Source organism: Penicillium canescens, assembly GCF_028828765.1.
Source record: "Penicillium canescens strain IBT 15451 chromosome Unknown utg000003l_segment0_segment0, whole genome shotgun sequence".
NCBI lineage: Eukaryota > Fungi > Ascomycota > Eurotiomycetes > Eurotiales > Aspergillaceae > Penicillium > Penicillium canescens.
This window is the reverse complement of record NW_026703965.1, coordinates 2,938,794-2,960,163: the sequence shown is the minus strand read 5'-3', so window position 1 is coordinate 2,960,163 and position 21,370 is coordinate 2,938,794. Positions and strand designations below refer to the sequence as shown.

Sequence of the window (21,370 nt, the reverse complement as noted above, 5' to 3'; positions counted from 1 at the left end):
AAACAAAAAAATGCTGTGATCTACAGACTTTTGAAATTATTGCATTCGGATACCTTTTTTGGGTTAACCGTCCTCTTGGGCCACTTGGGATATCCCCTATGGGCGTTATGGTCCCATGTTTTACACTACTTTGCAGCTGGGCGGAATTGAAGGCAATCCGCCTCGCATTTGCGAATTGGTAATATTCTTTACAACCCTTTAATCATACACACCTCTCTCTGTCGAGGGCTACATCTCGAACAAAACAAGAAACACCTCACCCCGAAGCCTGCAACTTTTCCTTCTCCCTCTTCTGCTGCTGCCGAATCATCTTCCGAATATCCCTTAAATCCGGCGGCCGCTCAATATTAAGCTCAGCCCTAAGCTCATCAACATCCTTCTCGAGTACTTCCTCCCAATAAACATTAATAAGCTCATTACTCCTCAACCCACTTCGAATAGCCCACGGCAAATGTAACGAAAGGAACCTCTCTTTCTCCGCCGGCTTCATACGCACAAAAGCAAAAAGACTCAAACCCGTCATAGGCAGAAGCGTATTCAAGAACTCCAGCGCTTTAAGCGCCAGCTCGCCCTCAACGAAGATCGGCAGTCCCGTCACGGCGTGGTAGAAGTCGTGGCACTCACGGTACCGCTGCATGACATAGGCGCATTCTTCATTGTCGATGTATTGTACGTTGTCGCGCGTGTCGGGGGATACACCTTCGCGGTCTAACCATGTAGCATAGGTGCGGCCAACGGAGTTCTCGGGGAGGGTGCGGAGGTGGGTCATTTGGAGGGTTTCGGAGGTTATGCGTGGCCGGTCGCGCAAGATGCGTCGTCCTGTTGGGCTTGAGAGCATGGCGTCGCGGAGTCGGTATATGAAGTATGGTGTTGCGGTTGCTTCGCCTAGGGCTGCGATGAGATCTATATTCGTTGTTAGACTCGGGATTGCTGGTCGTTTTTGGGCCACATTGATGGGTTCAAGTACCCGCTCTTCTGGGATTAATTAGGGATCCCAATGCTGAGCCCACAGCCAGAGCTCCGCGTTCAATTGTAGTCAATGGGACATGGCCAGGGTAATTCGGTGGTGGGCGGTTTAGAACGGAGAAGGGTCGTAGAGCACAGGATATAGTCGGCTTGGTAGTTAAAGATCGAAGCTCAATTGCTCCACGCCCCCCGAGGACTGACATTATGAGTACCGGAGTATGTGAACTTTGAGCATGTTCTCGGAAGCTGAATTGGAGGTCGTACGATTATCAGATCAGAAACAGCGTGGATGGTCGTTATGGGCTGCCGTAGGAGATAACATTATCGATAAACATCTCCACATCTACTCAATTTCACTCATTTGTACGGTCCGTATTGTATGCGCAGTATAGATCAGCCTGCTTTGAAGCTTCTTAGGATTCGAGAGACCGACCCGTAACAGGTATTTCAATCCAAAACCAGATTTATATCTGGAGCCTAATATCCATCTCTTGGCACAAGTTAATCACATGCAGTCACGTTGCCTCAAATTCTCCGAGAAGCACATCCATTCTCTCAAAATGAAGCCAGAGTGGTGGCCAGGCAAAGAGCACGAAGCTTTCACAGAATGGGCAGTCTCCAACGGCGTTGACACCAACAATGTCACCCCAGCTAGGTTTCCAGGTCGAGGCCTAGGAATGATGGCCACGCAAAAAATCAATGTATGAGTCCAAAGCTATGTCACTTTGTATGTACATGGACCTATACTTACAATTGGCCAATCCAGAAAGGAGATGCAGTTCTCCGGGTCCCAACAAAGCTAATGATAATTGCGGACTCTATCCCTACCACATTCACCAAACAGTTCCCAGAAGACATGGCCGTTCAAGCTCTTCTAGCAGCGTACCTCACGCACGGGGATGCAGAAGATCTGTCAACATGGGAATTATGGCGCAAGTCATGGCCCAGTCGTCAAGATTTCGCGGACAGCATGCCGATCCTATGGCCAACTGTTTTAGGAGGACCGAAATGGCCCCCAAGCAACGACAAGAACGAGGACGTTGTCGACTTAAACAAGCCAGGTTTCTTTCCCCCATCAGTCTCAGGTCGCTGGAATACCTTGAATCCCGGACCGAAGACGAGGAAGTACGAGCTAGATCATCAGAATATTCTTCCGAAGCAGGTTCAGCTCTTGAGTAAGGCATGGTTTGATGTTGTTGCTGTTTATCCAGAGACTGAGTGGGATGCATTCTCTTACCACTGGCTTATTGTGAATACGAGAAGCTTTTATTGGATTGGACTGGGGCAGGAGCCTCCTGAGGATCCTAATGATGCTATGGGGTTGGTGCCTTTCGCTGATTACTTTAATCATGCTGATGTTGCTGTATGGTTTTTTTTTCTCTTCTGGGAATGGGGGAGTGCTTTGTTTCTGGACTGACTCTACTCACAGCGAGATGTGAAATTTGATGAAAATGAATACGTCTTTTGCGCCACGAAGGACTATGAGGAAGGTGACGAGGTTTACATGAATTACGGAAGCCATCCGAATGATACTTTACTGGCAGAATGTGAAAAATTTATGGAATCACAACTCTCAGTTTAGCATACTAATACTCTTTACAGATGGATTCTTCCTCGATGTGAACGAGGCAGACTCAGTGTATCTCGACGATATCGTCTTCCGAGACCTTCATACACCCGAGCAACAAGAAGACCTGTGGTTAAACCAGTATTATGGGTAAGTCGATTTGTTTTTGGGTTGATATATTACAAAAGATGTCCAATTCCCATGCGCCATATCTACACCAGTTCACCATTAACACAACGCCAGCAACTACCAAGTCACACCGCATGGACCATGCTACCGCACCGAGGTAGCCGCATGTCTGAGTTATATGAAGGAGGAGGACTGGCGAAACCATGTACTCGAAGGTATGACCAAGGGACTTGATGAAGACAGGTCCGAGGTCACGCTCAAGAGGTGGATTTTGGCATATGCCACCGAGGCACAGGCAACTATCATTGCACTGCAGACAGCGATCGAAAACGATACCACGGTGCAGGCACATCGCCAAAAAGCGGAGACGTTGTTGAGGCGGTGGGAGCAGATTAGAAATCTCTGCGAGAATGCTTCCAAGACAGTCTCGACATAGAGGTCGTTCCTGACGAAAATAGATCACTATTCAATCTTCTGATCTGGTCTCGTGTGGGGCGATAATGGGAAGATTCAATTGAACGATTACAACAGTAGTGCAGATCATTGAGGTTCCTCGCCATCAAACATGATATCCTCATGACTGAAAGGCACCTCGGCGCGGTCTCTCTGCGCTAGGGCAGTCGCTTTGCCGGTGATGAGATGCTTTATCATGTAGTTGAGTGCGCACTTAATACCCAATTCTTCACCACGACGCACAATATAGCCATTAAAGTACTCGATCTCTGTCGTCCTGCGGTTGTTGATATCCTGCAGCATGGAGCTTTCATTTCGAGCCGTCATACGCGCGATACTCACGACGTAGCGACGCAGACGTTCTGCAGAGAAGCGATCTTCAATACCCGGGACGCCTTGCAGCTCAGGAAGAGCACAGATCACAGCCGAGATCTCGAATAGCAACAATCGCATGACGCGAGTGTAGCTGAACGAGTAAAGGAGCTCGCCGTTGTTACACTCGCCCAATGCTGTTATGGGGTTGATGCAGCAATTGACTGCCAACTTCTCGAGTTGATATTGGATCAGACCTGCCGGTGTTTCAGCCGTGGCAACCAAAGCCGGGGTCAAAGTCAAGAGCTGCATCAGATATTTTGTTGTTGGCGCCCATGATTTCTCGGCGTCAGGTCCAGTGAGATGTGCAACACGATGCCCAACGGGACTGAGAATTGTAGTTCCGACTCCCATGTGGGCTATGCTGAATTGTTCTTTCCGGGTCAAGCCATGACTGAAGACACCCTGGATGTAATTGGGTCGTGTTTCGGGATTCGGGAAAACCTTCTGGTTGAGGATATCAATCACGCCCATACCATTGTGGATAAAGCAAACAGTCGATTCAGGCGTCAAACGGTGAGCTATTTCTTCCATAGCAAGCACTGTGTGGTGGGCCTTGGTGCATACAATCAGGTTCTCAATGGGACCAGAGGCTTCCGGGTTGAAGAATGGTGACTCTGTCCCGCCCGGACCCCGGTCGTGCTTGGAAGGCGCTGGGTACCAAGTTCCATTAGGGTCCACTACTTCAACGTCGAATCCCTTCTGTATATTGTCCATGCCATGGATGCTCACGGCAATACTTTCCTTGCGTTGACGGTAGGCATTGTAGAGGAGTTTGTTGTGCATACACAAGGTGATGGGCGGTGGGGAGCTTCGAGCAGCCAGAGAGTGAGCGATGAATGATCCGACATTTCCAATGCCGAGGATATGGACTCGTCCGGATAACGGGGGTCCATTTGAGCCCCGATTTGCTTCTTCCGCGTCTTGTGCCCATGTCGAGGCGAATCGTGCCTTTGGTTCTCCGTAGACATGGAGCCGAGATCCAAAACATGTTTCAAGAGTACTAGCTCGCCATAGCGAGCGGCATCGAAGGATGTGTTGCATCTCAAATCAGTTGGGGGAAATCTCCCCAAGAACTGTGGTTGGAGCTCAAATGTTCGGAGGTCGAGACGAGAATTCGGCTGGAGGTAGTAACTGAGCCCCAAGGCACTATCAGAAAGGTGAAATAGACACGGAACTGGACAACCAATTGTCTGTTTAAAAAGTAATTTAATATCCACTACATTCGGCGATCTCAGATGCGCAAGTGGTCCTGAAATTCTCACCGCCCGTTCTACCGCCTACGTTGAGCCCGACCTATTTTTTTTCTGGTATCAAGTAATTTCCCATCAACACCACACTCTCCAGAGCTACCACCATGGACCCAACGAACCTGCTACCGCTGCTTGAGCAGCTGGACGACAATGTTGATGACTTAGAAGAGATCCTGCAACCCCTTTTGGCCAGTTCCTTGGCCAAAAGCTCAAACAAATTGCCCGTCATGGACAAGGCCAAACTTCACGTGTTGATCACCTACACGCTTGAGTCACTAATATTCTGTATGCCAAACTCATTTGCTTTTAGGATTTCTGATACTAATGACTCGATCAGCTTATCTACGACTTCACGGAGTTGATGCCAAGCAGCATCCTGTGTTCCGGGAATTGACTCGTGTCAGGCAATACTTTGCAAAGATCAAGGACTTGGAGACCGAGCCCGAACAGCGCTCTATGACACTCGACAAGGAAGCCGCTGGCAGATTCATTAAGCACGGTCTGGTGAGTACCAATCTGGTTCATATGACTATGATAGTTGCTAACACATTACAGTCTGGTAATGATAAGTACGACTTGGAACGGGCAGAAAAGCAAGCCAAGGAGAGAGCCCAGGCCGAATTTAAGGCTGCTCAACTTGCCCGGAAGAACGCCGCAGCTGCGTCACAATCCAATGACCAAGTTGACAAAGATGAATCCGAGGAAAAGACAGACGAAGCAGCAGCAAAATCCCAAAAGAAGATCCACAAGAAAAAGAAGGAAGACAAACTAATAAGCAAGGGCAAGATAGAACGCAAGAGCAGCAAGGCAGACCGATCTGAAGAGAAGAAGGAACGCAGACAGAAGAAGGAGGAGTTCCGGAAAGCTCGAAAGGCCCAATGAGTGTTTTCAGATCATCATGAATGGTCCATGTACTATGAGACGCGCGCATGTCTCCATGATTCTAGATACCCTTCCACAATGGAAACTGCATTATGCTTTAACATTATCCATGTAATGTCTTTTTGCAGAGACCTGCTCATTCTCGGTCTCAACTATATCTCGTTCATTCCACAATAGCATGACGTATAGAGAAGTAGAGAAGTGAATTGCATCTCGGAAAGACCTCGGGATCTCCGTATACTCCGATAGCCGCAGGGATATCCCCCATGTCCGATTCCACGTGATACTTCACAGTTCTTACCTAATCACATCCACCAATTAGCATCCACAGAATTTGCATCGGAGTTTGCCTCACTCGCCGAACTTACTCATCTTCTAGCTTGTTCTTTCTCCACCAAACTTATACTTATATCAATTCAGATCTCTACCTATCCCAACAATCCACACACATCTATCAAAATGCCTCGTCAACGCCGCGGTGCCGCCCCTACCCCTGCGCGTAGCGCTCCCTCTCGCCCTACTGCTGCTCCTGCTCGCCCGGCCGCTCCCGCCCAGCAGCAGTCGCAGCCTCACTCGACCGCCGCCCACCCCCCTCAGGCCCAGCAGGCTCCTCCCATGCAGCAGCAGAGTGCCGGCCCCGGTCTCTTCGGCCAGATGGCCTCCACCGCTGCGTAAGTACCAGTCCCAGCTTTGAGGCCTTTGTTCAATCTAGTCCCGAGAAAATCCGGGGTTAGACTCAATGATTTTCGGCAAATTGCTAACATGCATTTTCTGTCATAGCGGTGTTGCTGTCGGTTCCTCCATCGGCCACGCCATCGGTGGCTTCTTCGGCGGCGGTTCCAGCGCCCCCGCTGAGGCCCAGCAGGCTCCCCCGCTCAGTCCCAGGCCATGGACAGCGGTCTCTACCAGAGCAACGCCAGCCAGACTTCATACGAGAACCCCGCCTGTGAAGTTGACGTCCGTAACTTCCGCAACTGCATGGATGAGAACCAGGGCAACCTCGGCATCTGCGGTTGGTACCTTGACCAACTGGTATGTTTACACTTTGCCTCGGCTTTCTCCTTTTTTTATTGTTTCGTATGCTAACTCCATGCAGAAAGCCTGCCAGGCTGCCGCCAAGCCTTACTAAGGGTTTTAGATCTCTCTTGGTGTGCTTGATTGGAAAGACAGATACAGTTCTATCTAGTAATATGTGATGGGAATATTCGGACTTGATCGTTCGTAGACCACCTATCTTTTGCATAGCGATCTTCACATCGCCTCTTTGTACTCTATACCATCTCTCCTCGATAAGGAAATAAACATTTGATTGTAACCTTCACAATCAAAATTGAATGCATGACACCAAAACAACACTTTTCTTTTCTCTTTCCTTAACAGTAGAATCCTAACACCGTTTGATGGAGCCTATGCTATACCAGGTATTATTGTATAAGATCCCAACAGCATGGACAAGCTTGTGTATTAAAGCTGCTCACTTTACAGTTCAAAGCTAACCCCCAAGTATGTAAATGTCATACATAGTACAGTGCGCTACAGCTAACCAATCCATCAACGCCATAGAAAATCATCAATACAAAAATTTTTGAGAAAACAGAATATGTGCCTGATTCTCATTTATCCTTCCCATCTTGGTTATTCCGCGGCTCGAAGTTCAACTGAAGAGAATGTTAGCAAATCTATACCAAAACGATTGCGTTAGACATCACAAACCTGGTTCCCATTATAGAGCTGGCTATCACCACGCTCATTCTGCTGGTCTCGCAAAGTCCGAATGTTAGGCCCCGGATTCCTGGTACGCGAATTGCTACCAGGAGCCGGAGAGGAGGATGTAGAGGGGCCTGCGTCGTTGGCTGGTGCGGATGAGCCATATCCAAGGAACGAGCCTACAAGTCCCGTTGCAGTGCTTGCAGCAGAGGAGGCAAGATTGTAAACGGCGGAGATGCCACGGACTGGTAAACTACCAGCTGCCGAATAGGCCTCCGTGTATGTGGACACTGGGACCATGACTAGATTTGCCGTAGAACCAATACCTAAGTTCTGAAGAGTCTGCGACTCCTGTGTGACGGAGAGCGTTTCGCTGGGGAGGGGGTTTAGGATGTGCTTGAGGTTGTAGGGTCGGTTGTCTCCTTCCATCTGTTGGTCAAGCCAGGGTCGCACATCGTTTCGAATGCTCTGAGTGGGTTTGAAGCTAGACCGCACGGAGCTCCCGTCAAAAAGGCGTACTTGTAGCCGGTATTGCGCTGGGGGTCCACGAGGAATTGCGGGTTTCAGTTCTGAGGGCTCGCTGGGAGCTGCGCTCTTCTCGGCACCATTGTCGGTAGGCCTTTGGGATGCCGGCGCTTTGCCTTTATCTTTCTTATACTGGGGTTTGACTTGTTCCTTGATATCTTTTGCCGGCTGGCTGCTCTGGGAAGCAGAACTTGCGGGTGATGCATCTTTCTTAAGAAGCATTGTGGTCATCATTCGCTTCTTTATGGCAGCTTCACTGCCCTGTTTAGGTGCAGACCGTGCAGGACTATCACTAGGTGGCACTTGAGCCTGGGGCCGAGGAGTCGCTGGCGTAGGTGAAGGACTAGCTGAACTTGCAGGAGCAGCATTGACCTGTGATTTCGGCGCAGGGGTTGGCGCACTTTCATCTCCCAGAGCCACAAGCAATCTACTGCAGAAGTCCTCCTTCGAGACGTCTGGCCCAATATATTCCTTCAGCGTGCCGTTCCTGGAGGCGGGTTAGTCCATGCCACAGGAGGGAAACAGTCGCGTATTGAGATAATAGGCACGCACTTAATGAGTACCACTGTCGGAAACTTCGAGACCGGACAAAAAGAGGCCAGGAAGCCAGCTTCCTGTGAGCCTGCCGTCAAGCGCAACACAACGGCTTTAGCATTGAGTGCTTCCACAACCTGTATAGGGGGTCAGAAACGTGAGGCCATGGTTGCAGCAGGCAAACATACCTCCTCTTCAGTAAAGTAGCTATCCTCCCATGAAGAGCTCAACTCCGAGTCATCTGTATCCGCGTTTGAAGATCAGCGACATGTCACTCAATGCGGGGAGAAACCAACCGACCTCGGACAAAACAGGTAACCGCCTTAGCATCTCTTACTGCGAGAGCAATACCCTCCTGAAGGGATCCTTGATAAAAAAGCGTCATGATCGCATCCCTGTGCCGTTGTAGAAGTAACAAATGCGAAGAAGAGCTAGTGCGGAGAGTACAACTATAAGATTGGGGAAGCCCACCGCCTAGAAACCTCCGATCCCGAAATCCCAACTGCCGCTGACCAGACTCGCCTTTTTTTGTTCTCGCTACTAACACCTCAATCGCTCTGCATATTCTCCCTTGAAGCCGTCAGCATGCGGCCGATTTTCTCCGTTATACGGAAATCCGCCATGGGGCCTTGGGCATCCCCGACTCGGACTGTGCGAAGCGCTCAACTACGCTCGAAGCTCGACTCTATCTGCGCCAAATGCCGTGGGCAGCAGTTCCGCCAGATATCGCAGTCGCGTCAGCTGGCTGAGAGTCTGAATATTGTGGATCACCCCGCGAAACTTGTTCGCGTCAATAAGAAGCATGGGCCTGGTCTGATCATTCTGGGTATGTTCAATGCTATCTGCTTCCGAGGACAAAGTCCGTACCCCAAGAGATTCACTGCTAACAGATGCACTTATTCATTTATAGCTCTTATTCCTATCATCTCATTTGGCCTGGGAGCGTGGCAGATACAGCGTCTGGACTGGAAAACCAAATTGATCGCCAAATTCGAGGACCGTCTCGTTAGACCACCTCTCCCGCTACCACCCCGAATTGACCCGGATGCGATCTCAGAGTTCGATTACCGCCGTGTCTACGCTACCGGTCATCTCCGACATGACAAGGAGATGCTGGTTGGACCCCGTATGCACGACGGCGAGGATGGATTTGTGGTTGTTACGCCACTCGAGCGAGAGGGACAGAGCACCGTGCTTGTGAACCGGGGCTGGATTTCTCGGAAATTGCAGAACCAGAAAGACAGACCTCAGGGACTACCACAAGGGGAGGTCACGGTTGAGGGCCTACTACGAGAGCCTTGGAAGAAGAACATGTTTACGCCAGATAACAAGCCGGAGGATGGAAAGTTTTACTTCCCTGATATTAATCAGATGGCGGAGTTGAGTGGCAGCCAGCCTGTTTGGATTGAGCAGACTATGGGTGAGATGCATGATTGATCATCTAAGTAATGCGTGACTGACGACTTCCCCCAGTGCCTGACCTGGTCGAATCGTATGATCGTGAAGCCAAGGGCATTCCCATTGGTCGCGCTGCAGAGGTCAACCTGAGAAATAACCACTCACAGTACATTTTCACATGGTATGTTGAGTCATTTTCTGAACGCAGTAATATGTTGCTCACGCTCTGCAGGTTTGGTCTGTCTTTCGCTACATCTGTCATGATGTGGATGCTCATTCGGAAGAAGCCCAACGAGGCAATGCGCCGAGTGCGCCAGAACCGAAACTGGTAATCGGCGTCTTGAATGTCGTCCTCATCTTTGCATAATTCATTGGTGTTTGGGGGCGTTTGTTTTATGGAGCTTTAGCTTTGGACATTCATGGTGGCATGGCCAATCTCATGTCTTGCTGGAGCTCTTTGGGGAGATGTTTCTGGGCGAGGGAAAACACGGTCGTTGAGCTGTTGATATGGCGTTGTCTGGGAAAGTCAGCAATTGGTCTGCGAATAGTTCTTTGTTGACACTGACCTCCTCAATAACGCCGTGACATCACTCTCGTCAATGGTCTTCCGTCCTGCATGCTTCGAATAGGCGGCCAAGTCTTGGCTCGCTTGCTCGAAGTACCACGCGGATGCTTGCTCGATTGCGGCCAGTGCAGCCTTGTTGATTTTCGTCTTTGAGCCTCCCTTCGAGTGTGCAAAGCGAGTGGCCAGCTTTTTGACCACGCCTGCAGGCAAGTTTGGCACAGGAATTCCGTGTCGCGAAATCTTCTTTTTCTTGGTCTCGGTGGGGACGTTTTCATCGCGCAATCCGCCTCCGACAATTCCAGGGCTTTCGCTTGGAGACGCTGGGGGTGCAAGGTCAAGCCCGAAACCGAAACCACCACCGGCATCGTCATCATCTGATGGTGCTTCAACTGTCTCAAGTGGCTGAACGTCCGCGGCAGACAGCTGGAAGTCGTCAAAGTCGTTCACGTTGTCATCAATCGGATCCTCGAGCGGAGCGGCAGCAGGGGATGGAAAGTTGAGATCAAAGTGGAATCGGCCCAGGTCTTCCGTCTCTCCCCTATTTGTGATATTAGCATCTGTAACATAGACAATCCAACTCGCGTATACCCACCCTCTATCAAAATCGCCCCCGCTCATCATTGTATCCTCTCCACCTTCCTCGCCAATGATGCCGGTTTCGTCTGCATCATCACTGTCATATCTCGTCTCCCTGAAATCCTCACTAATTCTGCCAGTAGCTCGGCTCATCATCGATAAACGATCCCGATCTCTAATACTCGTATCCCGAGGATACTCGACAGATCGATATGTAATATCCATATCCTCTTCTCCGAGGGCAAGAGACATCCGAGGTGGGCGCATTTCAGGACTTGCGTCTTCGTCTTCTTCCTCGCTTTCTTGGATAGGCAGCGATAACCTCGGCCGCTCAATCTCCGGTTCGTTGTCTAGCTCTTCAAATTCATCTTTCGGCTCTTCAACGGGCTCCGGCTTCTCCTGAGGCGAGGACTTGATAACTTTGGAAGAAGGAGCGAGCGCTTGATGCCGGCATACTAAATCAGCAACATTCCTCACACATCCAGTGACATTGAGGTTCTTTCTTACCTCTTCCTAGATTCCGGAGAATATCAAAAGTAGTCTCTCGCTGCATTCGGCCACTTCGTCGTCGATCTCGACCAGGTGTATTAGCGGCGCGCTGTTGTCTGGCACGAAGTCCGTATGGTGTTGCAGGTGCGCCCACGCCCCGAGCACGCGGTGTGAATCGAGAGGCTGATCGTTGGGCGGATGGAGTGGCTGCGGTGATGAGTCGACTTGGTGTCAGTGGGTAGCGCGTGTGACTGGGTAAGCGCTGAAGCTGTATCGATAATGTCAGTGATGCCCTGCGCCCTTAACATCAAATTGCACAACTTACTCCTGTCAGTGTTGTATCTCCTGATGGCGTACTTATCCCGGGTGAGATGCGCCGACGCGCGTTTGGGGTAGCGGTAGTAGCCATTCTGTCTGATTTCTCTCAGTAGTGTACAGCTACTTCATGCAAGGTTTATCAGACTGCATATAGTATCACCAGGGTGGCAACAGCACAAGTGAACACCAAGCAATGAATACAAGACTGAGGATTGTCGCGTCTAACAACAATTGCGGGCCAAAGCCTGGGCGGTGGGTCCTTATCGATAAGTCTGGCTGAATCAGCCGGCTTTTTTTTCGCATCGAATTGAGCTTCGGTTTTCCCAATTGAACATTGCGATTATTTAGATTCTGATTTGGATACTCTGTGAATATCGCAAAAATGCCCGACGCAGTTGCCTCCACTGGGCTCTCTGACAAGCTCCAAAACAAGCGCAAGAGGCAAGCCGACGATTCTTCCAAGCAAGAACAGCCTGAGGGCGCTGCTACCAACGCCGAGGGCTCAAAGAAGAAGAAGCAGAAGAAGAACAAGAAGAACAAGAAGAAGACTGATCAAGATGGAGAGCAATCAAAGAAGCCGGAAGACAAAGAGGGCATTGACGATTCGATTGGCAAAATGGATGGCCGTTTGCTAGGCGACCACTTTGCGCAAAAGGCCAAGAGACTCGACAAGCAGCTGTCTGCTGTTGAGCTTAGTGACCTCTCTGTTCCTGGTACGTATAGATATTGTCTTTCTATATGGTGATGGCCAAGAGTTCTCTAGACTAGAAATCTAACCTCCTGCAGATTCCGCATTCCTCGATACCTCTTCCTTTACCGCCGCCAGAGATCTGGACCAACTCCCCGACTTCCTCAAGGCATTCAGTCCCAAGGGTACCGATCTGTCAAAATCCTCCGAGCAGAACGGCACGCCACATACACTGGTTATCTCTGGTGCTGCTCTGCGGGCAGCTAATGTTGTCCGGTAAGTGGACTGACAGTCTTTGAATTATTGTCGAAAATAATGCTAACAATATATCCCCAGCGCCCTCCGCTCTTTCCAAACCAAGGAGAGCATTGTAGGAAAGCTATTCGCAAAGCACATCAAGCTCGAAGAAGCGAAACAGTTCTTGCAGCGTGCCCGTAGCGGTATCTGCGCTGGAACACCCACCAGGATAGCCGATTTGATCGAGTCTGGTTAGTTTTCCCATTTGCTACGAGCAATCGTTCTGTTCTGTCATACATATACTAATTGTTGATGTTTAGGAACTCTCAAGTTGGATGAACTGGAGCGCATTGTCATTGACGGATCACACATCGATCAGAAGCAACGGGGTATCTTCGACATGAAAGAGACGCATATACCACTGCTGAAGCTGCTTACTCGACCGGAAGTGAGCAAGCGATATGGGGCGTCCAAGAAGGGCGTTAAGATCTTGGTGTTCTAATATAGTAGACGGTAATGATGATTGATTCTGCTTGTCTGGTCTTTTGATACCTAAGAAACATGAATATATGCATTATACTGTTTCCCAACATGCTTCGTAGAAACTAACGTTAAATGCGATCTATAAAAGTTGATGTCCTTGTCGGGAAAGGTTGGCCTTCACCGCCTCCCAGGTACGCGGCAAAAATTTAATTTCACTTTTCTCTCCGCCTGATTTTTTTGGAGCTTTGAGTCTCGCTGCACTGCAAAGTTTCTCCACTTCTTTGTTTGCTTTTTCGAAGATCAGCCGGTTCAGGTTTACTCGAACCTACATTTTATCCCACCATTGAAGCATCTAATCACAAGTCTTCCGACACAACAGACACAATGGGTGACAAGCGCAAGCTCGTCCAAGATGAGGTCGTTGAGCCTGAGGGCAAGAAGATGAAGAAGGACAAAAAAGAGAAGAAAGAAAAGAAGGAGAAGCGCAAGTCGCGCGATGAGTCCGAGGATGTTTCTGTCGAGACGCCGGCACAGGATGAAGTGAAGAGTGAAAAGAAGGAGAAGAAGGAGAAGAAGCAGGAGAAGGACCGCAAGGAGAAGAAGGAACGCAAGGAGAAGAAAAAGGGCACGACCAGTGCCGATGAGCCTGCTGCTGCTTCCGAGGACGCCATGGATGTGGACGAGACTCCCGCCGAGAAGGAAGAGAAAAAGGAAAAGAAGGAGAAGAAGGACAAGAAGAACAAGAAGGAGAAGAAGGAAAAGAAAGATAAGAAGCAGAAGATCGAGGAGAAGTCCGAGGAAAAGCCCGCAGAGGAGCCCGCAGCTGAAGCTCAGGCTGAAGAGGAAGCCGAGGAGGCTCAACAATCCGGGAAGGCCGCTCGCTTCATCTGCTTCGTCGGTGCGTTACACCAGGTCAATCATCCAGCACCAACATCAGCTCTAACCAAATGACATGCAGGCAACCTTCCCTACTCCGCCAACCACGAGTCATTGACCAAGCACTTCGAAAAGAACCCACCAGCCACAATCCGCGTTGCAACAAGAAAAGAAGACCCCAAGAAGTGCCGCGGCTTCGCCTTCATCGAGTTCGACAACTACGACCGCATGAAGACCTGCCTCAAGCTGTACCACCACTCCAACTTCGACGACGGAAAGTACCCGCCTCGCCGGATCAACGTCGAACTGACGTGAGTAACCCTAAATCACATTCAAACATGAGCATGACCATGAGCATACACTAATGCACAACCACAGTGCCGGCGGCGGTGGCGCCAACTCAGAACACCGCAAAGCCAAGATCCAGGCCAAGAACGAGAAGCTGAACGACGAGCGCTCACGCCAGGCTAAGGAGATCAAGAAGGACAAGAAGAAGTACGAGAAAAAGCCTGCTGCTGATACCTCCGGTGCCAATGCCGTTGAGGTTCCTGCTGACGATGATAAGTGGGCTGGTGTGCACCCTAGCCGGAGAGGACGTCTCTAGGCGTGTCTCTTTCTTGGGAGGTATGTAATGCCCAACTAAGACTTGCTTTTGGGTACTTGAATTTTTCGTTGGAAGATCGCTGTACAGTGAAGTGCCTGGAGCAGGCTGGATGTTTTGGACGCCTTGGTATGCATTTTGTATTTTGTCCCATCCGCTTTTCTTTCCTTTTGTTCACAAAAGTACCATTATGTCTCTCTGTTATTTGGATAGAAGATACCAATCTCATTGCTTATATTTTTGGGTTTGCGGCCATATCAATACGATATCTTATAACGTTACAATAAGCTTCAACTATGCGCTTTTCGAACCGTCTAGCCCATCCCTCCTCTTGTCTCCATGACATACTACCTGCCAACTACAGTAGAATTTAGGAAAACACGCATAGATTTAAATAAACTATAAACATTGTCAAAGAGCGAAAGATATAGAGCGACAGGATAATTCCCAAAGAAGATAAACGGTTAATGGATTTCATCAAAACAGAGGCCGAAACAGCCTCCAATTACCCAGACGCCGTATTAACTATATATTATTCATTATAGCATACGAAGAAAATGGGAGAGACGAGTCAAGCCAAACGCTCTACAAGATCATGCATTTGTTGACTCCCTTCCTCCCGGATTTCGTAGCGGGACGGGGGTTGAGAACGGCCCTGGAAAGATGATAAGAGTTAGGAACGGATTCCTCGCGTGTTTTCTGGTTTGTAGAAGGAATGGCATACCGGATGGCTTCGTCGAACACGCTCTTCAGGTTGCGTTGTGTCAGCGCCGAACACTCGAGGTACTTATGTGCGCGAATCTCCTTGGCCACAGCCAGGGCTTGTTCGTACGAGACAGTCTCCATCTTGCGTGCTCGGAGGGCTTCGACGGTGTTGCGGTCGTCTCTCAGGTCGAGCTTGGTGCCGACGAGGATGATGGGGACATTGGGGGCGTGGTGTTCGATCTCGGGGAACCACTAATTTTGGTAGAGTGAGTTACATGTCCAAATTAGGGGAAATATAAACAGAACCCTGTGGGTGCGGGTGCGGGTGCATGTGCATGTGTAGGATATCTCCCTGGATGTGTAGATTCTAGGGCCAGATCCGTACCTTGGCTTTGACGTTATCGAATGATGGAGGGCTGACGATGGAGAAACAAATGAGGAAGACGTCGGTTTGCGGGTAGGATAGCGGTCTGAGGCGATCATAGTCTTCTTGTCCGGCGGTATCCCACAGTCCCAGGCTGATCGGCCTGCCGTCCACCATAACACTAGCCGTGTAGTTGTCGAAGCTGTCCTGGCATCAATGTCTGGTTCGACAGAGCGTTGAGGATGAGGGGTAGGTGGGCACGTACACAGTAGGGATGTACTCTCCCGGGAAGGCATTCGTCGTATAGGAGATGAGAAGACATGTCTAAGACCGGTCAGAGTCATTGTCGATTGGACGGAGGGTGTAGACTTACTTTGCCAACTGCACCATCACCAGTCACCACGCACTGGATCTCAATTAGCGCATCCCTAGGAGTGGGCGCGATCTACCCACCTTCAATGATTGAGTTGCCGGACCCGTCGCCATGTGCGCGAGTTTAGATGAACAAATTCCAGCGATAAGGGTAGGACACGGGGGTATCTGGTTGTTATTAGCCTCAGGGGAACAGCTGAAGCTAGGAGGTCGGAGCTCGGGAAAAGAGGGGGGGGAGTGTGGAGACCACGTAAGAAATAAGATATGAAGGGAGTTAGAGATACTCACCTAAGGAAATCTAAGGCTTGGAAAGAAGTTGAGAAAAGAGAGAAAGAGGAGAAAATAGGGAAGGGCGATCGGATCACTAGCCCCCTCTAAAGAGATCCCCCACTGTGTCAAATCCGCTATATTTAATTGTGATAGGATCGAATTCTGGAATATCAACCCAATAGAGTCCAAACAAAGGCGCCTACATCGTCTTATGCATGTCTCTATTTATATCCCGTCCTGTCAGCTGATATAGGCTATTGGAACCTATGGTGAGAAGTTTGGATCTACAGTCGCGACACTCCCCTCCAACCACCTAAGAATCCACCCGCCTTCAGCTCCGTCGGTTTCGCCAACAAAGCGGGCAATTTGCCCGCGAATTCACGGAAATAGGGTGCCTTCATGTGGGCCTGGACCGCCGCTTGGTGTTTATACCTAAAACGGATCAGGACTTGGTGGCAAGAAAATACTTGTATAATGTAGAAAAATGCCGAGGCACGGTCACCCTCAGGGGAGGGGGCTATAGGGTCTACGGAAGGATTGGCTTACCTCTCAACCACCACGATCTCGTTGGTCTTCTCGATCTGGAATGCGTAGTAGAGCAGGGTATCTGGTTCGTGTTCTTGAACCTGTTTGGTGACTGCGGATACGAGTGCCGCCACCTGTGATATACATTGTGTGAGATGTTTGGCCCGCCAAGATATAGAGAGGACGGGCTGAGCTGACCTCTGCGAAATTCTCTGGCTTTGGCGTGATCACTGCGGTGACGTTGATTTCGGACATTGTGGGATATGAACGGGAATCCGGAGTATGAATATGAACACTGGTCAAGTGTTAGTCTATGGATATGCGAGATAACAAGGCCATGAGGACAACCAACCGTTGTAGTATATGGAGGTATAACAGAATGGGTTAGATATCAAACCGCTCTTGTAGGGCAGGGCTTAAATATGTACAGTAGGTACAATGCGGATCATATAATCCACATTGACCTCGGGCCATGGCAAGTGGGTCTAGACGTGCAGATGCGCCACATTTGATCATGTTATGCACTGGAGGTGCTTCGGAATTTCTCTCACCAGCAAGCAATATCTATTTCATCAACTTATCGCAAATGTAGCAGTGTTCCTCTTCTGCTTTCCGTTTGCCGCTTTTTGCTCGTATGTGATCTCATCCTGCTCAATGTCCGTCCCGATATCGTTCTATAAAACCATCCCAGAGCATGCGCATTTCTACTATGATGGCGCTATAGGTAGAGCCAGCCATCCTCTTATCGATTACCTCGTTGGGAAGCCAAACGACGTACATTATATATTTTTCCCTGTTGAGGCAGCGGTGGCTGAGTTCCAAGGTTGTTACCCATCTAAATTATAATAATATGATGAATGGAAGTGATAAAGAATAGAGGGAAACAAATAGTGGAGATATCATCGAGCTAGACATGGGGTCCTGGGATCTGCCGAGTATTTCTACCCGACAGGGCCTCTTCCCGATTTATATCCCGCCGTTGTGATAGCTTCCTGACGTCCTGCGGGTTCCGGAACTTTTCCAGATAGTGAGAAGCTTCCCAGAACACCTCTCAAACGGCCTGCATAGCACCATCGTATGGAAATCCCCGGGGGCCATAGGGAAATCCATTCTCCCCTTTCGTTCGATCAATGTGTTCATTAACGGCATAAGGATCTTCATTCGTGAGCTGTCGTGTCTGCCAGAACGCGACGGTTCTGGCTAACTTACCAGTATATACTCACTGCGACGCTCGAAGCAGTACCGGTATTTTCTCTGACCGTGAGCTACTGAAGGAGATGCAGTCTGGAGGATCTTCTTCGCCGTCTTGGATACATGTCTTCCATAACCTAAAGCAGCGTACGCAGACCTTTGGCATGTGTGGATCACCCATAGAACTAGATGCCGAGACTGGGCGATGGGATATTTCTGATTGACCCGTCCCTCCAGTCCGGCTCAAACCAACCTCCAAGCCTTTACCATCCATTGGGGTGTTGCGCTCCGGGCCAGTCGCCGAAGTGCCACTCGTCATAGTCCCACTGGCCATAGTTTTACTGGCCGTTTTGCCCATAACTTTGGCAAGGGCATCCACACATTTTGACAATTCAAGATAAGCCCCAGATACCGCCTGTGCCGCCTGCATAAAGTCCTTAATGTTTGATTCACTCATGCCACTTTGTGGGGGATTGTTGACACTGGGTTGGAAGTGACCACGGGTTGAGTTCATTATATCGCTCGCAGGAGTGGCTGACAGGGCCGAATTGGAAGGCTTCACGGTTTGGATCCATTATACCGTTCCGTGGGAGATTGTTGACGAAAGGTTGGAGCCCCAATTTTATAGAAATATTGATAGCCTCAGGCAGCAGCTGAATCAGCTACCGCCGAGATTCGCGTCACTGAACAAACCAATCACCATCGGCACTCAGCACATAACAACCCCACTTCCCCCTTCTGCGGCACCGATTTCTCCGATTTCCGGACTCACGACCTCTCACATTTGGCGGCTTTATACTGGACTGCAGGCTCCTGATGGACTTGGGGTATCGGAACATTCTGGCACCGGGGCCAAACTACCCTCCCGACTTTCGGTCCACCTTACCCCGGCCTCTGCAGAGAAGTTCAGAATCTTGCGAGATGGAGAAGACCCCGCCTGTCACGGGCAAACGCCGAGGTGGCAGCCGGAAAGCCTGTAATGAATGTAAGCAGCAAAAGGTGAGCCACATGCATTGCCCCAGTTACTACTCAATGCTTTCCCCAGTTTCCGGCTGTTTCAGTTCCACCCCGCTGATGCCTGATAGTTGCGATGTGATATTGTTCAAACCCCGGCTGCGTCTTGCTCGCGCTGTCGCAGGCTGGGGATAGAATGTAAAATCGAACAGTCTTTCAAGCGAATTTCCAAAAGAAGGTATTTATATACGTCGTTTTCTATTCTATGTTTTTGTATCTCTTATTGATTCGATCTACAGGCACAATGCTGAAATGGAAAAGGAGATCGCAGATCTCCGACGCCGTCTTGGAAACGGTTCAGATCATGAACAGACAGCAGAGCAAGAACCTCATGAGTCCCATGGAGGTGATGACCTGTCTCGGTGCTCAGAGGACGTCTTTGCCCGCCGGGACTCTGCAGCAGTTGACCGCTCACGACCCGTCTCAGTTCCAATTGAAACACATCCTTCTGTAGCAACTCCGTTGACTATGAAGAGAGATGGTTCCATCATATCGCAAGATGAGGGCCATTGGAGATTGGAGGATATCTCTATTTCCAAAGCTCGAATTGCCCGGCTTTACGACCAGTATGGATTGGTTTCTCATTAGACCCGCGTTGCAGCTAACATGAACTCAGGTACTTCACATATTACCACCCATTTCTCCCTCTACTAAACCCTCCAAAGCCACCAGAGGTGTATTTGCATCGTTGCCCTCTTTTAGCATGGACTATCATCTGTGTTGCAAGTAGGCGGTCTCCTTATGAGCCTGGTCTTCTAAGTGCACTGTCAGGGCCATTCAGCAGGCTGCTTTGGTCAACAATCACTAGCGTGCCGCAGGACTATCGAGTGGTCAAGGCGCTTTGCGTTCTATGTACTTGGCCTCTTCCAACGACAAGTCAACGTACTGATGCAACCTTCATGCTCAGTGGCTTGATGATGCAAATTGCCATGCAACTTGGTCTGCACCGTCCAGTACAAGCTGAAGAGTTTACAACCTTTCGTATGGAAGTCCAAGGCGAAGCGCTGAAGGATCGATTACATACATGGGTCATTTGTAACATCGTGGCTCAAAAGTGAGTGTAATCATTAATATCCGGTCAACCAAACACTGACTTGAAACAGTGTTGCAACCGGTTATGGACAACCAGCAAGCACAATATACGACTGGGCTCTTGAGCCTGCATCTTTGAGGGATGCCGATTACCGTCTTCCCCATGACCTGGCTATCCGCCTTCGGATTGAGAAATTCTGTGATAGGGTGACCAAGGCTTTGTATAGTAGCAAACCAGAACCAGCGGAGTTCGTAAGCGCCGACAAGCTGGTGGTCGTGCAGATCCTTGAGAGTGAACTCAGAGAGATGGAAGTTGAATTTGGCAGGGAAATTTCAGGTATGCGTGTAATCCCGATGCATCTAATGATTGGCTAATTCTAACATCTTTAAGCAATTAACCTCATCCACCTTCGTGCCGCTGAACTGCACTTCCGGTACTTCATGTTCTTGGGATCCAACGCCCGAGTCGACGACTTGACCAAACTATACCTTGCAACAACTTCCTTTCTCGGCCGTGTTCTCGATCTCGAAACATCGCCAGGCGATTTAATTGGCCACTCTACCAATTATATCCTTCAAATGATTGTATCGGCCGCGTTTGCGCTTATGAAGTTGCTGAAGAGTAGCTTCAGCCGACACATCGACTTCAACCATGGCAAGCTATTGTTCAATGGAGCAATCTCAGCTATTCGCCGAATCAGCGTTATGGATCATGACCGTCCTATCCGTCTTGCGGATATTCTCGCTCAGATGTGGAATGCTACTAGCTTAGAGCCTGCTGAAGAGGATGCTTTACAGCTCAAGGTTCGCTGCCGCATGAGTATGAGCCATGTCTATGATACGGTCTGGCGTTGGCGACAGAGGTTCCGGCCTGTTAAAAGCTTCGAGGAGATGCAGGGTAAGGCTTTTGCATTTTACGAAAATGTTCTATTTTGTTCTAACTTTTCTTTCAGCGGCTGCCATAGCGGCAAATCAAGATATCTCTACCACGACGAGACCCCTGACAAGGCCACAAGACAGCTCCCTCGAGGATTCATCTTTGATAATGCCTGCTCAGTTTGACGAAGGCGGCGCGTTCTTCAGCGAAGCAGGGTTCTCAGAGGTGTTTGATTCCCTCAATTGGGTCTTTGATGGCATCCCCGACTCTTTTGTCGCACCGCCGGTGCTATAGACCGATGTGCCGTTTTGCTTCATGCCATTGCCAATGGTCTGTATAATTGTAATTTGATTCCTAGCGACGATACCAAACAAAAGTGAATTTATTTATATCTCGGTGGC

The 21,370-nt window shown here is 49.5% G+C and overlaps 14 protein-coding genes across 14 annotated transcripts; 7 read left to right on the top strand and 7 right to left on the bottom strand.

Moving 5' to 3' along the window:
- Window positions 1-256: 256 nt before the first annotated feature.
- coq4 (ubiquinone biosynthesis protein COQ4) lies at window positions 257-1,169 on the bottom strand (the record flags this gene model as incomplete). Its single annotated transcript, XM_058513331.1, has 2 exons — window positions 257-903; window positions 968-1,169. The coding sequence occupies 2 exons, from the start codon at window positions 1,167-1,169 to the stop codon at window positions 257-259; spliced, it is 849 nt and encodes a 282-aa protein (XP_058374660.1).
- A 306-nt stretch (window positions 1,170-1,475) lies between these two features.
- On the top strand, window positions 1,476-3,098 carry N7446_004581 (uncharacterized protein; the record flags this gene model as incomplete). Its single annotated transcript, XM_058513330.1, has 5 exons — window positions 1,476-1,667; window positions 1,733-2,329; window positions 2,396-2,513; window positions 2,569-2,683; window positions 2,777-3,098. 5 exons carry the CDS (start codon window positions 1,476-1,478, stop codon window positions 3,096-3,098), a joined length of 1,344 nt encoding a protein of 447 aa, XP_058374659.1.
- Window positions 3,099-3,202: 104 nt separating this feature from the next.
- Window positions 3,203-4,531, bottom strand: N7446_004580 (ketopantoate reductase family protein; the record flags this gene model as incomplete). The annotated part of the gene is made up of 1 exon (XM_058513329.1): window positions 3,203-4,531. The coding sequence occupies one exon, from the start codon at window positions 4,529-4,531 to the stop codon at window positions 3,203-3,205; it is 1,329 nt and encodes a 442-aa protein (XP_058374658.1).
- A 313-nt stretch (window positions 4,532-4,844) lies between these two features.
- On the top strand, window positions 4,845-5,622 carry N7446_004579 (Sas10/Utp3/C1D family protein; the record flags this gene model as incomplete). The annotated part of the gene is made up of 3 exons (XM_058513328.1): window positions 4,845-5,025; window positions 5,078-5,244; window positions 5,296-5,622. The coding sequence occupies 3 exons, from the start codon at window positions 4,845-4,847 to the stop codon at window positions 5,620-5,622; spliced, it is 675 nt and encodes a 224-aa protein (XP_058374657.1).
- Window positions 5,623-6,016: 394 nt separating this feature from the next.
- Window positions 6,017-6,965, top strand: N7446_004578 (uncharacterized protein). The gene is made up of 2 exons (XM_058513327.1): window positions 6,017-6,293; window positions 6,403-6,965. Exons 1-2 carry the CDS (start codon window positions 6,082-6,084, stop codon window positions 6,749-6,751), a joined length of 561 nt encoding a protein of 186 aa, XP_058374656.1. The 5' UTR covers window positions 6,017-6,081; the 3' UTR covers window positions 6,752-6,965.
- A 270-nt stretch (window positions 6,966-7,235) lies between these two features.
- On the bottom strand, window positions 7,236-8,773 carry N7446_004577 (UBX domain-containing protein; the record flags this gene model as incomplete). Its single annotated transcript, XM_058513326.1, has 5 exons — window positions 7,236-7,280; window positions 7,336-8,341; window positions 8,407-8,525; window positions 8,577-8,629; window positions 8,689-8,773. The coding sequence occupies 5 exons, from the start codon at window positions 8,771-8,773 to the stop codon at window positions 7,236-7,238; spliced, it is 1,308 nt and encodes a 435-aa protein (XP_058374655.1).
- A 200-nt stretch (window positions 8,774-8,973) lies between these two features.
- On the top strand, window positions 8,974-10,118 carry N7446_004576 (cytochrome oxidase assembly protein SHY1; the record flags this gene model as incomplete). The annotated part of the gene is made up of 4 exons (XM_058513325.1): window positions 8,974-9,214; window positions 9,299-9,808; window positions 9,862-9,967; window positions 10,019-10,118. 4 exons carry the CDS (start codon window positions 8,974-8,976, stop codon window positions 10,116-10,118), a joined length of 957 nt encoding a protein of 318 aa, XP_058374654.1.
- Window positions 10,119-10,203: 85 nt separating this feature from the next.
- Window positions 10,204-11,825, bottom strand: N7446_004575 (uncharacterized protein; the record flags this gene model as incomplete). The annotated part of the gene is made up of 5 exons (XM_058513324.1): window positions 10,204-10,303; window positions 10,353-10,889; window positions 10,944-11,367; window positions 11,435-11,684; window positions 11,742-11,825. 5 exons carry the CDS (start codon window positions 11,823-11,825, stop codon window positions 10,204-10,206), a joined length of 1,395 nt encoding a protein of 464 aa, XP_058374653.1.
- A 291-nt stretch (window positions 11,826-12,116) lies between these two features.
- On the top strand, window positions 12,117-13,161 carry N7446_004574 (uncharacterized protein; the record flags this gene model as incomplete). Its single annotated transcript, XM_058513323.1, has 4 exons — window positions 12,117-12,447; window positions 12,521-12,698; window positions 12,759-12,910; window positions 12,980-13,161. 4 exons carry the CDS (start codon window positions 12,117-12,119, stop codon window positions 13,159-13,161), a joined length of 843 nt encoding a protein of 280 aa, XP_058374652.1.
- Window positions 13,162-13,526: 365 nt separating this feature from the next.
- On the top strand, window positions 13,527-14,622 carry N7446_004573 (RNA-binding protein; the record flags this gene model as incomplete). The annotated part of the gene is made up of 3 exons (XM_058513322.1): window positions 13,527-14,040; window positions 14,101-14,329; window positions 14,397-14,622. The coding sequence occupies 3 exons, from the start codon at window positions 13,527-13,529 to the stop codon at window positions 14,620-14,622; spliced, it is 969 nt and encodes a 322-aa protein (XP_058374651.1).
- A 366-nt stretch (window positions 14,623-14,988) lies between these two features.
- On the bottom strand, window positions 14,989-16,357 carry racA (putative Rho GTPase Rac). The gene is made up of 6 exons (XM_058513321.1): window positions 16,142-16,357; window positions 16,062-16,094; window positions 15,954-16,012; window positions 15,710-15,890; window positions 15,344-15,576; window positions 14,989-15,274 (listed from the first exon to the last, which is right to left on the bottom strand). Exons 1-6 carry the CDS (start codon window positions 16,172-16,174, stop codon window positions 15,205-15,207), a joined length of 609 nt encoding a protein of 202 aa, XP_058374650.1. The 5' UTR covers window positions 16,175-16,357; the 3' UTR covers window positions 14,989-15,204.
- Window positions 16,358-16,614: 257 nt separating this feature from the next.
- On the bottom strand, window positions 16,615-17,110 carry N7446_004571 (putative quinol monooxygenase; the record flags this gene model as incomplete). Its single annotated transcript, XM_058513320.1, has 3 exons — window positions 16,615-16,762; window positions 16,877-16,989; window positions 17,054-17,110. 3 exons carry the CDS (start codon window positions 17,108-17,110, stop codon window positions 16,615-16,617), a joined length of 318 nt encoding a protein of 105 aa, XP_058374649.1.
- A 796-nt stretch (window positions 17,111-17,906) lies between these two features.
- N7446_004570 (uncharacterized protein) lies at window positions 17,907-18,560 on the bottom strand (the record flags this gene model as incomplete). Its single annotated transcript, XM_058513319.1, has 2 exons — window positions 17,907-18,051; window positions 18,079-18,560. The coding sequence occupies 2 exons, from the start codon at window positions 18,558-18,560 to the stop codon at window positions 17,907-17,909; spliced, it is 627 nt and encodes a 208-aa protein (XP_058374648.1).
- Window positions 18,561-18,687: 127 nt separating this feature from the next.
- Window positions 18,688-21,366, top strand: N7446_004569 (transcription factor domain-containing protein). The gene is made up of 7 exons (XM_058513318.1): window positions 18,688-19,045; window positions 19,132-19,238; window positions 19,300-19,626; window positions 19,677-20,114; window positions 20,164-20,429; window positions 20,484-20,990; window positions 21,046-21,366. Exons 1-7 carry the CDS (start codon window positions 18,863-18,865, stop codon window positions 21,261-21,263), a joined length of 2,046 nt encoding a protein of 681 aa, XP_058374647.1. The 5' UTR covers window positions 18,688-18,862; the 3' UTR covers window positions 21,264-21,366.
- The last annotated feature ends 4 nt before the right edge of the window (window positions 21,367-21,370 follow it).

What these genes read in the sequence shown, in the direction of transcription:
- N7446_004578 (XM_058513327.1), top strand. Translation starts at nt 6,082, where the DNA reads ATGCCTCGTCAACGCCGCGGTGCCGCCCCTACCCCTGCGCGTAGCGCT. An exon ending in CAGATGGCCTCCACCGCTGC is followed by an intron (nt 6,294 to 6,402) that starts GTAAGTACCAGT and finishes TTTCTGTCATAG; the next exon opens with CGGTGTTGCTGTCGGTTCCT.
- racA (XM_058513321.1), bottom strand. Translation starts at nt 16,174, where the DNA reads ATGGCGACGGGTCCGGCAACTCAATCATTGAAG. An exon ending in GTGATGGTGCAGTTGGCAAA is followed by an intron (nt 16,013 to 16,061) that starts GTAAGTCTACAC and finishes GACCGGTCTTAG; the next exon opens with ACATGTCTTCTCATCTCCTA. An exon ending in TCGATAACGTCAAAGCCAAG is followed by an intron (nt 15,577 to 15,709) that starts GTACGGATCTGG and finishes TACCAAAATTAG; the next exon opens with TGGTTCCCCGAGATCGAACA.
- N7446_004569 (XM_058513318.1), top strand. Translation starts at nt 18,863, where the DNA reads ATGGACTTGGGGTATCGGAACATTCTGGCACCGGGGCCAAACTACCCT. An exon ending in TGTAACATCGTGGCTCAAAA is followed by an intron (nt 20,115 to 20,163) that starts GTGAGTGTAATC and finishes GACTTGAAACAG; the next exon opens with TGTTGCAACCGGTTATGGAC. An exon ending in AAGCTTCGAGGAGATGCAGG is followed by an intron (nt 20,991 to 21,045) that starts GTAAGGCTTTTG and finishes CTTTTCTTTCAG; the next exon opens with CGGCTGCCATAGCGGCAAAT.